Source organism: Arachis duranensis, chromosome 1 (assembly GCF_000817695.3).
Source record: "Arachis duranensis cultivar V14167 chromosome 1, aradu.V14167.gnm2.J7QH, whole genome shotgun sequence".
Taxonomy (NCBI): Eukaryota; Viridiplantae; Streptophyta; class Magnoliopsida; order Fabales; family Fabaceae; genus Arachis; species Arachis duranensis.
This window is the reverse complement of record NC_029772.3, coordinates 4,133,407-4,151,748: the sequence shown is the minus strand read 5'-3', so window position 1 is coordinate 4,151,748 and position 18,342 is coordinate 4,133,407. Positions and strand designations below refer to the sequence as shown.

General features: G+C 32.9%; 3 protein-coding genes across 5 annotated transcripts; 2 read left to right on the top strand and 1 right to left on the bottom strand.

Annotated features, from left to right (window-relative positions):
- The first annotated feature begins 6,506 nt into the window (after positions 1 to 6,506).
- Positions 6,507 to 8,598, top strand: LOC107458955 (pentatricopeptide repeat-containing protein At2g17670). The gene has a single exon (XM_016077205.3). The coding sequence runs from the start codon at positions 6,579 to 6,581 to the stop codon at positions 8,004 to 8,006; it is 1,428 nt and encodes a 475-aa protein (XP_015932691.1). The 5' UTR covers positions 6,507 to 6,578; the 3' UTR covers positions 8,007 to 8,598.
- A 1,161-nt stretch (positions 8,599 to 9,759) lies between these two features.
- Positions 9,760 to 10,701, top strand: LOC107473234 (NDR1/HIN1-like protein 10). The gene has a single exon (XM_016092794.3). It carries the CDS (start codon positions 9,788 to 9,790, stop codon positions 10,556 to 10,558), a length of 771 nt encoding a protein of 256 aa, XP_015948280.1. The 5' UTR covers positions 9,760 to 9,787; the 3' UTR covers positions 10,559 to 10,701.
- Positions 10,702 to 12,271: 1,570 nt separating this feature from the next.
- On the bottom strand, positions 12,272 to 18,342 carry LOC107459048 (uridine kinase-like protein 3). 3 transcript variants are annotated; one of them, XM_052252710.1, is made up of 15 exons: positions 18,231 to 18,342; positions 17,027 to 17,144; positions 16,626 to 16,717; positions 16,371 to 16,440; positions 15,981 to 16,102; positions 15,673 to 15,769; positions 15,308 to 15,387; positions 14,969 to 15,163; positions 14,780 to 14,863; positions 14,643 to 14,703; positions 13,616 to 13,676; positions 13,386 to 13,479; positions 13,223 to 13,295; positions 13,017 to 13,099; positions 12,272 to 12,676 (listed from the first exon to the last, which is right to left on the bottom strand). In XM_052252710.1, the coding sequence occupies exons 2-15, from the start codon at positions 17,109 to 17,111 to the stop codon at positions 12,503 to 12,505; spliced, it is 1,371 nt and encodes a 456-aa protein (XP_052108670.1). In that variant the 5' UTR covers positions 17,112 to 17,144; positions 18,231 to 18,342; the 3' UTR covers positions 12,272 to 12,502. The 3 variants fall into 3 exon arrangements, with proteins under 3 accessions (XP_052108670.1, XP_052108332.1, XP_015932842.1); XM_052252372.1 differs by having other exon boundaries at positions 17,027 to 17,185; positions 18,231 to 18,329; XM_016077356.3 differs by having other exon boundaries at positions 15,981 to 16,099; positions 17,027 to 17,185; positions 18,231 to 18,328.

The following is an 18,342-nucleotide window of genomic DNA, read 5'->3' as shown; positions in this document are numbered from 1 at the left end:
GAAAAAAATTAAAATTTATTTAAAAGTTATAAATAAAATTTAATTAAATTAAATATTAAAGAAGTTTAGTATATTAAAGACAATAAGGTATAATTTATACTTTATTGTATATGTGTTATATTCTTTTTTACATGTGACTTTTCATAATTCAAAAGTAAGAATCATCCAAGTTTTCTATGTGAGTTAAATTCGAATTATAAATATCTGTATGGACACACATAATAAATGAACTTTGACTGTCCTGAAATTAAAAAAAATAGTTATTGAAATTATAAAGGATAAATATCACATCTGGCCTTTCATAAATCATTCAATTTCTCTATCTGAGTCAAATTTGTAATGGACTATGAATCAAATTTGAATGTATGGACACACATGATAAATGAACTTTGTTTGTCCTGAAATTAAAAAAATAGCTATTTGAAATTATAAACGATAAATATCACCTCTTGCCTCTCATGAATCATTCAACTTTTCTATCTGAGTCAAATTTGTAATGGACTGTGAGTCAAATTTGAATTATAAATATCTGTATGGACACACATAATAAATGAACCTTGACTGTCCTGAAATTGTGACTGCTAGTTAACCTTTTCAACAAACAATATTTAAGGAGAGATCTCTCATTCTTCTTCTTCTTTCATGTGAACACTCAAGTACTTTTTACATCTATATATATCACCTCTGGCCTCTCATAAATCATTTAAGTTTTCTATGTGAGTTAAATTTGTAACATAGTGTGAGTCAAATTTGAATTATAAATATCTGTATGGACACACATATAAATGAACTTTGACTGTCCTGAAATTGTGACTACTGATTAACCTTTTTAATAGAATTTGAAGAGAGATCTCTCATTCTTACTCTTCTTTCATGTGAACACTCAAGTGCTTTATACATCTATATATATCACTTCTGACTTCTCATGAATCATTCAAGTTTTCTATCTGAGTCAAATTTGTAATGGACTGTGAGTCAAATTTGAATTATAAATATCTGTATGGACACACATAATAAATGAACTTTGACTGTCCTGAAATTAAAAAATTAGTTATTTGAAATTATAAAGGATAAATATCACCTCTGGCCTTTCATGAATCATTCAAGTTCTCTATCTGAGTCAAATTTGTAATGGACTGTGAATCAAATTTGAATGTATGGACACGCATGATAAATGAACTTTGACTGTATGGACACACATGATAAATGAATTTTGACTGTCCTGAAATTGTGACTACTGATTAACCTTTTTAATAGAATTTGAAGAGAGATCTCTCATTCTTACTTTTCTTTCATATGAACACTCAAGTGCTTTATACATCTATATATATCACTTCTAGCTTCTCATGAATCATTCAAGTTTTCTATGTGAGTCAAATTTTAATGGAATGTGAGTTAAATTTAAATTATAAATATCTGTATGGACACACATGATAAATAAACCTTGACTGTCCTAAAATTGTGACTACTGTTAATCTTTTCAATAGTATTTGAGGAGAAATCTCTCATTTTTACTCTTCTTTCATGTAAACACTCGAGTGCATTAAACATCTATATATATCATCTTTAACCTCTCATAAATCATTCAATTTCTCTACCTGTGTTGTTGATAAGTTCCCTGTAAGCATTTTTTTGTCTGCAACATCTCCGAAAATTGGAAAATGAAACAATCAATTGAATCCTTTGTGAATGAGTTGATGTTAAATGTGAAATAGAAGAAAAATATGTGTGAGATTATTCTTCTTTCTTATTGAGAATATTGCAATTAGGAATCAAGATAACTCAACTATACATTTAAATGCAAATGACTTAATTAATGTTCATGAGTAGTTAATTACTCATTGTGATATATCATACCCTTTTGATGCCTTAATTAATGTTCATGAGTAGTTATCTGGCCTTTGCTTCTGTTAAAATTGTTTCTGTTTAAAACCATTTCAATCAAAAGATTTATACTTGATTAACTTCTTGTTTACTTGTTCCTTTTTCAGCCAATACCATGGGTTTGAGCTCAGATTCGAAACAAGTTCCAAAACCTGCGCGTTCAGGAGAATATGCTTCTACGCCAATCTCTGAAAATACTTGTGCTGAGTGTAAACTTCTGAATTTTTCATATAATATTGCCTTTCAACAATTTAGTTTTATTCTTGCATTTATATTTATCACATGATATAGGCGTGGTGGGTGCTGAAGAAGATTCCCAAGCGAAGCAACTTCCCCCAAAGGAGATGAATCTTCCTCGCCGTTACTCAAAGCGCCTTGCTGGAATTCAGCCTGATCCTGTGCCGGAACTTGTAACAAGAAGCCGAGCACGGCGAGGTGCAGCCAAGTCTCAAAATGCAGCAAATATGTCACAGTCAACTAAGTTTTCTACTCCTGAATCGAGCAGCCAGCCGCGTATTGAGATCAGGTTACCTTTTCCAGTCCAATGCTTTGTAAACCATCATTTGGCGCACTCGACACCACAGATAGCAGCAGGGATGCCGCAAACCTTTCAAACACTACAGACAAAAGAAAATACTACAGAAGACGCCACGGCGCCAGGCAGGGCGGCGCAGGCGGGACGGCACCGGGCAGAGGAGCACGCAGCGGAGACAGGGCTAAGGAAGCAACAAAGAAAGGCGAGGAGAGAGTGATAATGACTGGTTTTGAGACCTTTTGTTCATCATTTTCGGAGCAACTTTGATGATGAGAGAAGAACAACAAACACAGATTATATTACTAAGTTATAAGAATTTGGAGTTAAAAAAAGAGATAAAATATTTATTTTTGTTTGTTATTTTAATTTTATTATAAATTAATAATTATGTTATTTGTAATTTTAATTTGAATTTAATTTTTAATTTTATATTTATTAATTTATATTGAATATAGAAGGATTGAATTTTATATTTATTTAAAAAATTTTATTTTTTTTATGGATAGAGTATGTGTAGAGTAAAATTTAAAACTTTAAAGTGCAAGTATAGTTAAGATTGAATTTTAAAAAAATTTTCAATTCAGGTAGAGTATAAACTATATCGTATTTTATTTTATTTTGACTATTGTGAGTCTTATATGTAAAATTATTTTTTTATTAAAATATATCTTTTATAAAGTAAAAACAAGTCTTTTTAAAAAAGTTGATAATTGTATTTTTTTTAAATTTATATTTTAGTGTTTTTTATTTTTATTTTAAAAAAATTGTCAAATACATTAAAATTTTAAAAAAGATAATTTTTCTGTTAAAAAATATCTTTGACTAAAAATTTATATCATCACAAAAATATCTGTATAGATACATATGATAAATGAACTTTGACTGTCCTAAAATTGTGACTACTAGTTAATATTTTTAACAATATTTGAGAAGAGATCTCTGATTCTTACTCTTCTTTCATATGAACATTCAAGTGCTTTATACATTTATATATATCACCTTTGATCTGACCTCTCATGAATCATTTAAGTTTCTTATGTGAGTCAAATTTGTAATAGAATGTATGTTAATCAAATTTGAATTATAAATATGATGGACACAATAATAAATAAACCTTGATTGTATTGAAATTGTGATGGTTGGTTAACCTTTTCAATAGTATTTGAGGAGAGATCTCTCATTCTTATTCTTCTTTAATGTGAACACTCAAGTACTTTGTACATCTATAAATATCACTTTTGGTCTCTCATGAATCATTCAAGTTTCTTATGTGAATTAAATTTGAATTATAAATATCTGTATGGACGCACATGATAAGTGAACCTTGACTGTCCTGAAATTGTGACCGCTGATTAACCTTTTTAATAGTATTGAAGAAAAATCTCTTATTCTTACTCTTCTTTCATATGTTCACTCAAATACTTTATACATCTATATATATCACCTCTAGCCTCTCATAAATCATTCGAGTTTTTTATGTGAATCAAATTTATAATGAACTATGGGTTAAATTTGAATTATAAATATCTGATGGACACACATGATAAATAAATTTTGATTATTTTAAAAGAGAAATACTAGGGGGACAGCAATTTTAATGTTTTATAACTATCAATTGGCCATCAATAGTATTTTTAATGGTGTGAGATTACATTTAATAGTAGGAGATCACTCACTTTTGTTTTGATGGTTAAGTACTAGCCAAAAAACACAAAAATTGTTAATCCCTTAAAACTTTTCCATTTTAAAATTGTAATTGCTGATTACTCTTTTCAACAGTATTATTTGAAGAGAGATCTCTTATGTTTATTTTTCTTTCATATGAACGCTTAAGAACTTTATACATTCATATATATTACCTCTAGTCTCTCATAAATCATTCAAGTTCCCTTGTAAGCATTTTGTCTGCAACATCTGCGAAAATTGAAAAATGATACAATCAATTGAACCCTTTGTGAATAAGTCGATGTTAAATGTGAAATAGAACAAAAATATGTCGGTTAAATTATTCTTCTTTCTTATTGAAAATATTACAATTAGGAATCAAGATAACTCAACTATACATTTAAATGCAAATGACTAAATTACTCATTGTGATATATCATACTCTTTTGATGCCTTAAATTAATGTTCATGAGTTATCTGGCCTTTGCTTCTGTTAAAATTGTTTATGTTTAAAACCATTTCAATAAAAAGATTTATACTTAGATTAACTTCTTGTTTACTGTACTTGTTCCTTTTTCAGCCAATACCATGGGTTTGAGCTCAGATTCGGAACAAGTTCCAAAGCCTTCACCGTTACTCAAAGCGCCTTGCTGGAATTCAGCTTGATCCAGTGGCGGAACTTGTAACAAGAAGCCGAGCACGCCGAGGTGCAGCCAAGTCTAAAAATGCAGCAAACATGTCACAGTCAACTAAGTTCTCTACTCCTGAATCGAGCAGCCAGCCGAGAATTGAGTGGTCTAAACATTAAAATTAAAATTTTGATATTAAGAGGATTGTGTTGCATTACGAATTTTTTTTTTTGGTGAGATGTTGCATTACGAATTTAGTTAGTCTATATACATTTTAGTTTTTACTATAAAAATATACATTTAAAGTGGGATAATAGATTAGTTTTTTAAATTGTAGATTCAGTTTATTTATTTATCTGTTTGAATAAATATTAAAATTTTAAATTTTATTTATTAATTAATAATAAATTTTTAAATAAAATTCTGATTCGTGATAAATTAATTATTTTGTTGGAAAAAAATTTGTTAATAATGCGAATTGAAAATTTACGGATTTAAATGGTGTAAATTATGGTTTAAACAGATTGTTCTACAAATCGTGTTCCTTATACTAGGCTCTATTTGCAAACAATACGTTGATAATTAAATGAGATTCCCCTAACCAAAAAAAAAAATGAGATTCCAGTGAAAATTGCATGAAAATGCTCTAGTATTGTCCCATGACACTTGTCAATGGTCATTCTCATAATCATGCAATTCACATATGGTCTATGGAGTCATCTCCGTCGATAGAAGTAGTTCCATAGGCAGCAGGATGCCATCAATGGACCCTCATGTCATGTCATCGCCACTACTTCATGGGGTTGCCTTCCATGCTTGGAGTGGTGATAGAAGGTGCCTCGGGTGTGTGTAAGTGGGAGTGGGTAGAGACTAGAGAGGGAACAAAATGCAAATTTCATGTATCTTATTAATTTTCCATCATAATCTTGGACTTATTAAATTTCAAGATATTTAATATAACATATAATTTCACTATTTACGTTTTATATTTTTATTTAGGTTAAAAGAAAAATATTAAGTAAAGTATACAAATAATGGATAAAGAATATTAGTTATAATAAATAATTATTTTTAAAATATTTAATACCAAGTTGAATATAATAATAATCAATAAATTATAGTATATTATAAAAATAACAAATAATAAGTAGTAGATATGATTTTTAGAATAATTAATTACATTTAAATTTTACAAACCAAAATGGTAAATATTTAAGTAATGTTTACTTATTTATTGAGTTTAATTTTGATTAACTATCCATGTAAAATAATTTTGTACATACATTTAATTTTATTAACAAAAATAACTATTTTTAATATTTACAGTATAAATAGTTATCTAAAAAAATAATATAATTAAATAATTATATAAAATATTTTATTAGTCAGTACATAAAAATTAAAATTCTATAATAATTAATAAATTATTTTTTTTATATCATAAGAATAATTAAACTATTTTTTATTATTGCTTGTAAAGAAAAAAGAATAAAAATTTTAATATTATTTAAAAGAATAAATCATAATTTCAGACAACAATGCAAAATAAATAGCATGTTATCATAAAATTGCTAATTAATAAAATGATAATCTTATTATAATTTTTTTTATGTTTACTTCGGATTAAAAATTTATGTAATATTAAATTGTTTAATCAATATTGTTTATTGTTTACTTAAACACTAAAACCCTAAGTCACCAAAAAAAAAAACACTAAAACCCTAAACCCATGTTTGTGTTGTATTTGGAGGAGCTTTGAGACCCTACTCCATTCTCTGCCTCCTTTCTTGTTCCCCTCCCATCTCTACTCGAAGAAGAAGAAGAAGAAGAAGAAGAAGAAGAAGAAGAAGAAGAAGAAGGACAAAATGGGAAAAATACCACCTGCATTTCGATCCGCTGTTACAAACCCTCAATTCAGAAACCCATCTTCTCTAATTCCTCCGTTCTCTCCATCCTCCAAACCCCATCACTTTCCCAAGAAAATCCCTTCTCATTTTCCCGGAAAATCCCGAAAACCTAACAACCAGCAACAACCTCCGAAAACCCCCGTTCTCTTCAAATCCCCGAGCCTCCAAGAAGCCAAGACCGTCTTCAACTCCATAATCAAAACCTCCGATTCCGCAAATGCTTCCATTGACCCTCGATTCCACAATTCCCTTCTTCAATCCTACGCTTCAATCTCCACCTTTGACGATTCCGTCGCTTTTCTCCGCCACATGTCCGCTGCAAACCCTTCCTTCTCCCCCGACCGATCCACCTACCACATCCTCCTCTCCCAAACCTGCAACAACGATTCGCCTCCTGATTCCCCCTCCTCCCTTTCCCCAATTCATAAAACCCTAAATCTGATGGTCAAAGACGGCGTCTCCCCCGACAAATCCACCGCTGATGTCGCCGTGAGGTCGCTCTGTTCCGCCGGAAGGGTAGACCACGCTGTTGAATTGTTCAAAGAGCTTTCTTTGAAGCATTGTGTTCCAGACACTTACACTTTCAATTGCATTGTTAAACATCTATGTAAGTGCCGTAGCTTGAGTACTGTTTATGGATTCATTGATGAGATGCGTGATAGTTTCGGCTTTAAGCCTGATCTTGTTACTTACACGATTTTGATTGATAATGTGTGTAATACTAAGAACTTGAGGGAGGCTTTGAGGTTGGTTAGTGTGCTCAACGAGGAAGGGTTTAAGCCCGATTGCTTTTTATACAACACGATTATGAAAGGGTATTGTATGCTGAGTAGGGGGAGTGAGGCGATTGAGGTTTATAACAAGATGAAGGATGATGGGGTAGAGCCTGATCTTGTCACTTATAACACTTTGATTTTTGGGTTGTCGAAATGTGGAAGGGTTGTGGAAGCTAAAAAGTTGTTGCGAGTTATGGCGGAAAAGGGCTTTTTCCCCGACGAGGTGACTTATACTTCGCTGATGAATGGTATGTGCAGGAAAGGGGATGCACTGGGTGCGTTGGCGTTGTTGGGAGAAATGGAGGACAAGGGGTGCTGTCCGAATTCGTGCACGTATAACACTCTGCTACATGGGTTATGTAAGTCTAGGTTGTTGGAGAAGGCAATGGAATTGTATGGAGTGATGAAATCAGGTGGTTTGAAGCTTGAGACAGCTTCTTATGCCACGTTTGTTAGGGCACTGTGTAGGGATGATAGAATCGCTGAGGCCTATGAAGTGTTTGATTATGCAGTTGAAAGCAAGAGTTTGACGGATGTTGTTGCTTACTCGACATTGGAGAGCACGCTTAAGTGGCTCAAGAAGGCAAAAGAAAAAGGTCAGGCAGTTTAATTTGTTCTTTTTGCCAATGGTTGCCTAGGATGTAAAAGAGTTTGTTGACAAAGTCAATATACAAAACTGTGGAATGTTTGCTATGGCGAATGCTAAGAGAAGGAAAGAAGAGGAGAGAAAATCTCAGATTGGCACAGGCAGCAGTACGACACAGCCATTGCAAAGAAGAAGAATTGTCAAAGAGGTTGATCATGGTTTTCATTGGCCAGTACCAGACGAAGATCCAACAAATATTTAAGAGTTAGCTTATACTGATAAGTGAGTGATACCTACATGCCTGATGTGGGACAATCTATTTCTCGATGCACCGAGGCTACAGAGTGATGCCCAGTTAGTTGAATTGCATGTGTCAAATGACCCCTTTCAAGAGGATATAGCTTGTGATGTTTCCCATTGGTGTTTAGCCACCAGGCATGATTTTTTTTTTTATTGGATTAGTAGAATATGTTCTCTCAGGCATATCACACACTCAACAGAGAATTTGGATAGATTTAAACAAACATTTCACGAAATTTGCTGAGTTATTTTAGCACTCAGCAAGCTGTATACAATAAGAAGAGAAAATAAGGTTACGACATGAATTTTACATGAATATTGTTATCTATTCTTTTTTTCTAGTTTTTACTCTCATTTTCATCACCATCTCTTGTACCGAAGAACATATGCAAAGTTTGAGCTTGTAACAGATATAATGAAGGTTCAAACGGAGTGGGAGTTCTTCCGGAATAACTCCTGCATTGTTTTTTTTATCCTAAAGGTGCGAAGAGTCAGTTTTCCACTGTTCTTCCCTCGCACTTTCTGCTTGGATACTGCATTGTTTTTTTATTTTTTTGGTTTCTCACGGTATCTTCTAACCGGATAAGCTAAGGAATAATTTGTTGTGGATTGGAGTTCCATTTAAGGGTGCACAAGGTGGGATTTGAACTCCAATACTTGCTTAAACAAATTAGTGAATTAACCACTAGATTAACCCAACTTAGTTATTAGGTCAGTTTATATCAACTTTTGAGGCCCTGGTCCAAGTAGAAGAATGAGCATAGCACTATATAGCATAAATTGCGTACATGCTCAATTCCTGTGATTGAGACTCGGCAGAAAAGCATGGACTTCATCACTGTATCCATAAAAAGAAGGGGTCACTATCCAGCATTGTTTTATTCTTTGTTTTATGTACTTTCTAGCAGCTAGCTTCCTTAGTTCTTAAACATCCTACCCATCAAATACATAGTTTTGGAATATACAAGACATCTTGTTAACTAATTTTAATTTTCTATTTAATAATAGATAATAAATAAGTTGATATGATATTTCGTAATGAGTACCATAGAAAGATTTTAAAGACTTCAATTGAGTAGTGTATAATTCTATTCAATTTACCATTTTGACCAAATCTAGCAGCCATTGAGTTCCAACATTCTTAAATCGTGATGAAATAAAGAATATGAGGTGATGGTTCTCTTAAGCACTTGAAACTTCTTTAGCACTTTCTCAAAAACACTACAACCTAAAAACAAAAATTCAAAATCCAATCCTCAAATCTGCTCCAACTTTAGTACTTTAGCACCACCACCCTGTAAACTCAACCTTTTGCTAATACCCAGAAGAAGAAAAAAAAAAATACTACATTGTCCCCACTATAATATCACAATTAAAAGCTACTTCTTATCTTCACTTTTCACTTTCCTTAACACCATCACTCTATTTTAGAATAATAAACAAACACCTTCATCCTAATCTCCACATTCATCTCTTCCTCTTTGTCCTACATAGATCACTAAAACATGCTTTCTCTTCCACCGCTGCCGCCGCCGCCACAGCTCTCACCCCCACCAAGAAAACAATCAAAACCAATTTCACTTGACCAAATTGTCATATCAACAAAACAAACAAGAAACCAAAATTCTATTGAAACAAGTGCACCAAATTCTGTTACAACAAAGCTAATTAGGCCACCAACAACACCACTAAGACAACCTCAACCAAAGAGAACAAATCCAATCATATGGTTCACTGCAGTTCTATGCCTAATATTCAGTCTTGTCCTTATCTTCTTTGGTATTGCAACATTGATTATCTTCCTTATCATAAAACCAAGAACCCCCATTTTTGATATTCCAAATGCAAACCTCAATTTGGTGTACTTTGACTCTCCAAATTACATCAATGGTGACTTCACCCTCCTTGCAAACTTCACCAACCCCAACAAAAAAATCAATGTCCTTTTCGAGTCTTTAGACGTCGAGCTCTTCTTCTCTGAGAGGCTCATATCGGCACAGTCGATAGAGCCGTTCGCTCAGAGAAGAAGAGAAAGCAAGTTGCAATCAGTGAACTTCATATCTAGCTTGGTGTTTTTGCCTCAGGATATTGGTGTGAAGCTTCAAAAGCAAGTTCAGAACAATAGGGTAATCTACAATGTGAAGGGAACATTTAGAGTGAAAATCACCATTGGTCTAATTCATGTATCTTATTGGTTGCATAGTAGATGCCAGATTGAGATGACTGGTCCACCAACTGGAGTATTAGTAGCAAGAAACTGCATAACAAAGAGATGAACATAAGGTTCTGCTTTGCTTGTTTGATTTAATGTTTTCTACACTATATAGTTGTGCATAAGAATGATTCTGTAAAGTGTTTGATAAATATACCATATGATACAGATGGTAAAAGAATGAAAAAGGGAAAATGATTAGATGATGAATTTCAAGGTGTTTGGTATGTAGATAATTAAATCAGAGAATGTGATGTTGGGGGATTCATTTCATCTGCAAATAACAAATAAATGTTCAAATTATCTTTACTACTCTTGATTTTATCAGGGAATAGGTACTTTTGTTATATTTGACTTATTTAATCATTTTGGTATAGTTTTCTACTAGTTAGGCACTTTGATATAGTAATTTCTTTTCTAATTATTCTATTAATCTTATAATTGTACCAAATTTTTAATTAAACTCTTGTAATTTAAAAGTTTGTAATATATATCAATATTAGATAAAAATTTGTAATTAGATTTTTATCTTTACTAGTTATTTTTTCAGAAAAAAAAAACAATAAAAAATATTTGCTTTTAGAACATTCCATATTTCATTCTACATTAAACACAAAAACAAATCTTTTAAAAATATTTTAATAACAATAGTTTGAGACAACCTAATTTTAAAAAAAAAATTATCTAATATATATATTCAATTATAAATTTCAAACGATTGAAACCTAATTAAAATTTATTAAAACTATAAATATAAGCAGAATAATTACACCTAATTTTTTATACAAAGAACACAGCAATCAATAACTTGAATTTTCTAAGGGTTTTGGAAAGTGTCCTTCAACACTATTTTGTTTTCTTAATTGCATAAAATTTATTATATATCAGCTGTACTTATTAGATATCTTTTTGACTGTCTAAAGCAATTAAAGCCAAAATGTAGAACAAAAGGTTCTGCAAAGATTGATGGACAATCAACCAAGGTTTCAAAATTTTTACTTGCACCAAATTGTTTAGGATAAAATACACTTATCTCTGATAAATTTAAGTAATGAAGTATATAACATACATTGTTCTTTTATCTTATAATGACTCAGTTTTGTAACAATTAGTATATTTTATAAAAGATAAGAATAGTGTAATGTATACTAAAATTAAATAAAAAAATGTCATGCCTGATAGCATATAAACTCAAATAACGAATAGTATAATTTATACTAAAATTTATTGTTGAGCTTTATGTCACTTAATCTAGTTAATACAGAATCTTAATCTAGTTAATACAGAATCTTCAAACCAGATACTCACATAAGTCCGCTTTTCACTCTGGTTATCTCCACTAGTGGATTATATTCTCTTAAAAGCCATGTGAATTATTTGAAGCCAAAAAATAATCACAAAATTTATGAGTGATTTGTGCAACAAATCTTATAAGTTCATTTTCAAGGGAAATATTCCCTTCTGATACTGTAATACATAAGTTTACAAATTGTATTTTTTTCATGACTCAAGGAAACTCAACTAATCTATTTTTTAAAAAATATAATATTTGACTATTTTAAAACTTTATACAAATATGTTAAAAGTCCAAACAAAACTTGCTTTGCACAAGCCTATGATCCTTTTTAATTTCTTTCTGGATGAACAAACCTCTAGCATGCTAAACTCTCAAATTATTATGAATGTGTCAAAATCTAAACTATCTTTCTTTATGGATTCAGTTTTAAGATTATATACACCGAAAAATAATGCATGAATATGTCTGAAGAAACCAACATAAGTTCAAAGGACAAACTTGGTTCTGTTATTATAGTAAATAGGTACACATGAGATTTTCATTTGAGCATTCTCAAACAAAAGCACAAGGAGATGATGTTCTCAAAGCTCACTTCAAGATTTTGTTTAAAACTAAAATTCTGCCACTTAAACCTATTTCTCCCATGATACTGTTGTTTTTAATTTTGATAAGCTGAAAAAACATTGTAGAAATTTCTTCCCTAGTAAGGAACTACTGTGAAGGAACCACCAACTGCTCATCATCATCTGTTCCGAAGTACCGGTCGCCGAACTCACCCATGCCCGGTATGACGCGGTAATCTTTATTCAAACCAATCTCAATCTCAGATGTCACTATTTTTATTCTAGGAAACTTTTTGCAGACCACATGAACACCTTGAGGTGCCTGAAAAGATGAGGCGACGATGGATGTTAGTAATCGTCAACTCGGCCCTTAAAAAGAAAGAAACACGAATAATATAATTATGAGTACATTCCGGATGTCGTCCTAGCCGAAAACAGGAAGACTAAAATGCCAGGTTGTCCACTTTATTTGAACAATGCGGACGAAGTTGGCCGGTGAGAGACAAAAATTGTCACTTTGAAATCTTGAAAGAGTAACTTGTCTTCCTTGTTTTTTTAGTGATGAGATGGGGATTTATTTACTCTATAATTATATTATTAAGTAAAAAGGGCCAAAAAGTATAGAGAAACTATGTATAGGAACAAAGAAATCATTGACTTACAGATATCAGGTTGAGAAATATAATGTTGGACTCCGGTACACCCTTTCTTATAAGTAAAGAGATCGCTTGTACAGCCGAATTACCTGAAGATGAATTGTTGATTCAATCAAAACCGTCACGGCGAAAATGTTGATTCAGGTAGCCGTAGGCAAGAAACAATTAGAAACATCAGAGCAATAATGAAAACATGCAAGAGAACAACAAACCTGTGCCAAGGATAGGATCCAACAGTAAAACGTGCCTATCCGAGATATCGTTTGGAAGCTTTTCGTATATTAGCTGCTCATTGATGGAAGGTTAAACTTTCAATGATCATGACACTCAAAAGACATAGACATGTGCCTGACTTATACATGCAGAGAGACAAACCTGCTGACCGTTGTCACCTTCTCTGTGAATTAGAATTTTCCCGATCTTGATACCTTTACAGCATGCTCGTAAAGCATTCTCCATACTCTCCCCACTGAAATTAGCAGATGTTAGATTTAAATACAATAAGTGCCACTAAGGAATGAATTATCAAGTGGTGTTATTTGATTTAAATAGAATAGATACTTCAGTCACCATATGGAAGTTCAAAAATTCGACAAGATTAATACCTCCTAATGACAGAGACACCACACAATCTCTTACAAAAGTCCACGCCAGTGTATACAGAACCTGTATTGAAAGAAAACAACCAGAGGTTACCATGAGAAGGTTCAAAAACAGAACTTCTAGAGGTACTATAACACAAACACTAAACGCATTTGTTTCCCAACATGTCCATTGGGTTTCCCTGATTGTAGATGGATGAGCGGTCAAACACGTATAGACAAAACAAGAGCAAGGATATAAAAGAAAAAGTTGGAGTAGCACCTATTGTTGCAAAGATGGTAGAATCCCATCTTAGGTGATTTGGATATCTAGAGGTACTATAACATGAACACTAAACACATTTGTTTCGCAATTTGTCCATGGAATTTTCCTGACACGTAGATGGATGAGCGGCCAAACACGTATAGACAAAACAAGAAACAAGGATAAAAAAGAAAAAGTTGGAATTGCATCTATTGTTAAAAAGACGGTAGTATCTCATCTCGTCTTAGGTGGTTAGGATATGTAGGGAGAAGATCGGCAGAACATCTCTGAGGACAAGTTTTGGAATTAAGTAAAATCGGGGAGTGGGAGAACTGAGTGGATCCTCAAGACCTAACTATCTTGTGCAGAAATTAAGTGCAAGGGAATGCCATGCTGGCAGGTGGGTGTTCGCACAGTGCACGTGTGTGTTTTTCTGTTGAGGGAGAGTGGGGCTGCTACGGTGCTTACTTCTAATTCTCTTCTATCTTCTCTACAAATGTGAGCTGAATTCCAAACTCATCAATACGAATAATAAAATCACACTACTCCTATTCTCCGGCTTTTGGTTCCTTATAGAGACCAACTACAACTATATATGAATCATCCATGATAATATTTAGCAAAAGTAGGGAATGAAGCATCTATGAAGAACCATAGTGGCCAAACAATCCAAGTAGATCCTTTAGCTGCAAGGATTTGAAAAAAGAAAGAAAGAAAGAAAGACAAAAACACATGAAGCTTTTATGGCACAATAATCTCAGAAGGAAAGAATAGAAAAGAGGTTACCAGTGGGAGTGATTACTTGCTTTTCTGTAAATGGCAGATGCCCCAGCCCATGTTCAACAACCTGGTCAAGTGCATAAATTAATGAAAAAGCCATATCATAAAAAAATCATGAGAAAAAATGGATCCTGTCTGCTTACCAAACGAATCAAACGGTCAGAATAAAATACAAAATCGTGCTTTGTTATCTGAGCATCACGTATCAGGGTATGCATGCCCCGTATCTGCATAAAGCAATTATAATGAGGATTCAATCTTTATAGCAAACCAAATTTTGGAGTTCTCCCTAGGTGAGATGATAGTGAAGGTCAATAGCAAGAAAATGGTACCTGAAAAGTTGACTGAATGACATATAAATTGGAATATATTTTACACAGGTCATGTTGACCAAGCTTCGTGCGGATATGCTGTACAATCAGGTCAATGGCTACATGATTATCTCCCCCACGCGGTATAATGATATCAGCATACTTCTTTGTAGGGAGAATAAAATCATCAAAAGCTGGTTTCACAAATTTCGAATACTGCAACAAGGATTACATATGAATCAGCTTGCAAAATCCATTAAATTGAAACATAGCCTTCAAAAGAATGTGTTAAGTTAATTTTATGACAAGCACAAAACAAGTCATTCATGGTAGCATGCATGGTGTGACAGAAGTTGTTACCTGATCAAGAACTACTGCAATATCCCGACCCTTCTCGCCAGTATCTCGTCTAATCCTTCTCGCCAGACGAACATCAGCATCTGCGCTGAACAGTTTAATATGTAAAGCGACAGCTTAACTTAGTATTTTAACAAATGACTATAAGAAACACAATGTGAATTAGTACAGAGGGAAAAGAAAACAATTCCATGAATAAAAATGAAATAAATCTAACAATAGATCCCATATAAATGCCATATGCTACAACAGAACACACACAACAAGAAAAGAATACTGAGAGAAATAAAAATGAAATGAGTACAGATCCCAAATAAATTACAGAAAATAAAGTCCAACTTAAGGGTGAAACAACAATAATAAAAGACCTGTATCAACAAATATCTTCATATTCATCAACTCCCGAACACGTGGATCATGGAAAACAAGGATCCCTTCCAAAATTATAACATCTGAGGGGTTTACCTAAAAGGCACATCACAGCAACATTATTTGAATGGCAGTGACATATTATTGTAATTGTATTCTTGACAATCAAAATTATGCATCGGGATTAAAATGCTAAATATATTTTTTTACAAGCTCTAAAATAGATTTCAATCTAAAGCTGTTAAGAATTTTCAGAAGAAAGTGGGGCTAAAGCACCTAATCCAAAATGAGATTTCCAGTGACATACCCTTCTTTTTGGATACACATCACTCTTGTAACTCTTGAAGTCGTACTTTGGAATATCTACTGCCTCACCACGCTTCAACTTGTCCATAACACATAGCAATAGCTCAGTATCAAAAGCATCTGCTGATGCCAACATCAGTTAAAGAACATTCACATGCATTAGGGAACCTTGCATTAAAGCTCGGCAAGGCCTAGGTGGGTACGGTTACATTAATGATTTAAATGTAAATGTGTGAAACCATTACAAGATTTCAGAAAAACCGAATTCCAGATTTTGTAAATAAGCTACATAATAATAGAATACATAAAGCTGCCCCAGTAACATCAGATAATATTTCATACTCTATAAGGTCACTGAAAATTAAAGACTCAAAAGTATAATTTTACTGACCAGGATGGTCAAAGTTGTAATCCTGTACACGAGCAAGTTCCTCTTCAGTCAAGTTATGGTAAAAAGAATCCTGTCATAAATTAAGAAAATGTGACGAGAGGAAGAAAGGAACAGGTAGTCAGAGTAATAAATAAAGAAAGAAATTGGAACAATGGGACTACAAAGTTAATTGTTTGCATTCTATAATAATTTTGACATAGCTAATAAATCTCAATTTTGATGATATTATAAGCAGTAACAAAAAGAAATCACTACCTGATTAACTAATACAACTCGTTGATCATGAAGTTGCTGAATAATCATATCACAAACTGCAGTCTTGCCTGATGCTGCACCACCAGCAACACCTGCATGATGAAACACAAACAATAAATAAATTAAATTCCCCACAAAAATGATGGAAATTTTGTAAAATTGAAACTAAAGGCATCCCAATTAAGACTCTCATTTTTTATTATTATTTCAGAAAGCAGTAGATGTTTGTTCAATAATAGCTATATATGTAGTAGCTACCATCAACAAATTGAAGCAATCTGCAAAGCATGAAATACCCTAAAAAAGACATGTCTTAATATCCACCTATGACTCGCGAAAAGCTATGACAAATGGTTGTTTATACATGTTAAAGGCTTGTCGTGACTCGTGAGAAAACACACCTATGACAAATGGTTGTTTATACATGTCAGTCGCCGATGTTGTCGGTTGTTCCATGCCTGACTTTCTTTGCTCAAAACCATCCATGTGAAATCCAGAAAAGTGAACCTCGGAGGAAGACTCCATCAAATCAACAGCTGATTTAGTATCCATGCAAAGACCTACTAAAATATCGGTTGATATTCACATATAGAGAAACCAATAACATAAACAAAAGATAGGGACATCTCACACCGGTCCCCATTTAATATCTCATCAAAAACATAAAAGACAAAGATAAATAAATATACAGAATTTAGTTTTAACAAACTCAAAATATGTCTGATTGGATTAAGTTGAATGAACCAATGATAGAAGACAATACAGTCAATGACAATGCTAATTGGATATGCAGACGATTGTACAGAATAAGATAGCAGATTAAGACAGATTATGGTAAACTCATTCTAGGTCTTGTAATTTTCGTTTTATATGTGACCTTGAACTCTGGTTAAAATTAGCTTTCCAATACCAAAAAACCAAGTTGGGTTGATCTAGTGGTTAGCTCACTAGTTCGCTTAAACAAGTGTCGGGGGTTCGAATCCCGTCTTGTGTATGCAGCAACCCACTGGCCAGCGGCAAACACGACGGATTAGTCCTTAACCTGCCGGGTTGAGGGATACCGTGATAAACCAAAAAATTAGCTTTCCAATTCCTAAAGCATGCTAAGGTAATATTAGAAAGGTTTCCACTCTCTAATACCTACCACACACCATTTTTCTTTCTTATAAGGGTGAATAACAAGACCTCTTATCTCATTTCCAGAACATTCATAAAACAGCAATAATGAATGGGCATGATCTTATTTTGTTAATGAAAAACTTCAGAAGCCAAAAAAGGGAGGCAGTTCAAGCAAGGATTGGACAAGTTCATTCCAATGCAACCAACACCCATTAAAATATAAATAATAGTTAAAATAAAAATGCAAACTTTATGCTTGCCCATTTCATCATTGTATAAAATATACAATCCCAATCAAGCAAAGAGGCTAAACTCAAATGGGGTCTCAGATCCCATGGGAAGCATGGAGAAATGAAATGAAAGATTGCAGCTTTGATCAAAATTGAATACAGTACCAAACAGTAGTAACATAAAAATCAAGCAATGCTCACAGGGATTTGTTGTAATGAAAAAACAACAATAAAAGATGTTGATTTCAGAACTCACCTCAAACTGGACACAAGAAATTAATTCAAGAGAGATTGAGTGAGTGTAGCGGTGACCTGCTGAATCAAAAGAGGTTTAAGAGTTATCAAAGAGAGGGCAGTGTCAATGTTTA

What these genes read in the sequence shown, in the direction of transcription:
- LOC107473234 (XM_016092794.3), top strand. Translation starts at nt 9,788, where the DNA reads ATGCTTTCTCTTCCACCGCTGCCGCCGCCGCCACAGCTCTCACCCCCA.
- LOC107459048 (XM_052252372.1), bottom strand. Translation starts at nt 17,177, where the DNA reads ATGGATACTAAATCAGCTGTTGATTTGATGGAGTCTTCCTCCGAGGTT. An exon ending in TTACAACTTTGACCATCCTG is followed by an intron (nt 16,103 to 16,370) that starts GTCAGTAAAATT and finishes TGTTGGCATCAG; the next exon opens with CAGATGCTTTTGATACTGAG. An exon ending in CTGACCGTTTGATTCGTTTG is followed by an intron (nt 14,704 to 14,779) that starts GTAAGCAGACAG and finishes GCACTTGACCAG; the next exon opens with GTTGTTGAACATGGGCTGGG.
- LOC107458955 (XM_016077205.3), top strand. Translation starts at nt 6,579, where the DNA reads ATGGGAAAAATACCACCTGCATTTCGATCCGCTGTTACAAACCCTCAA.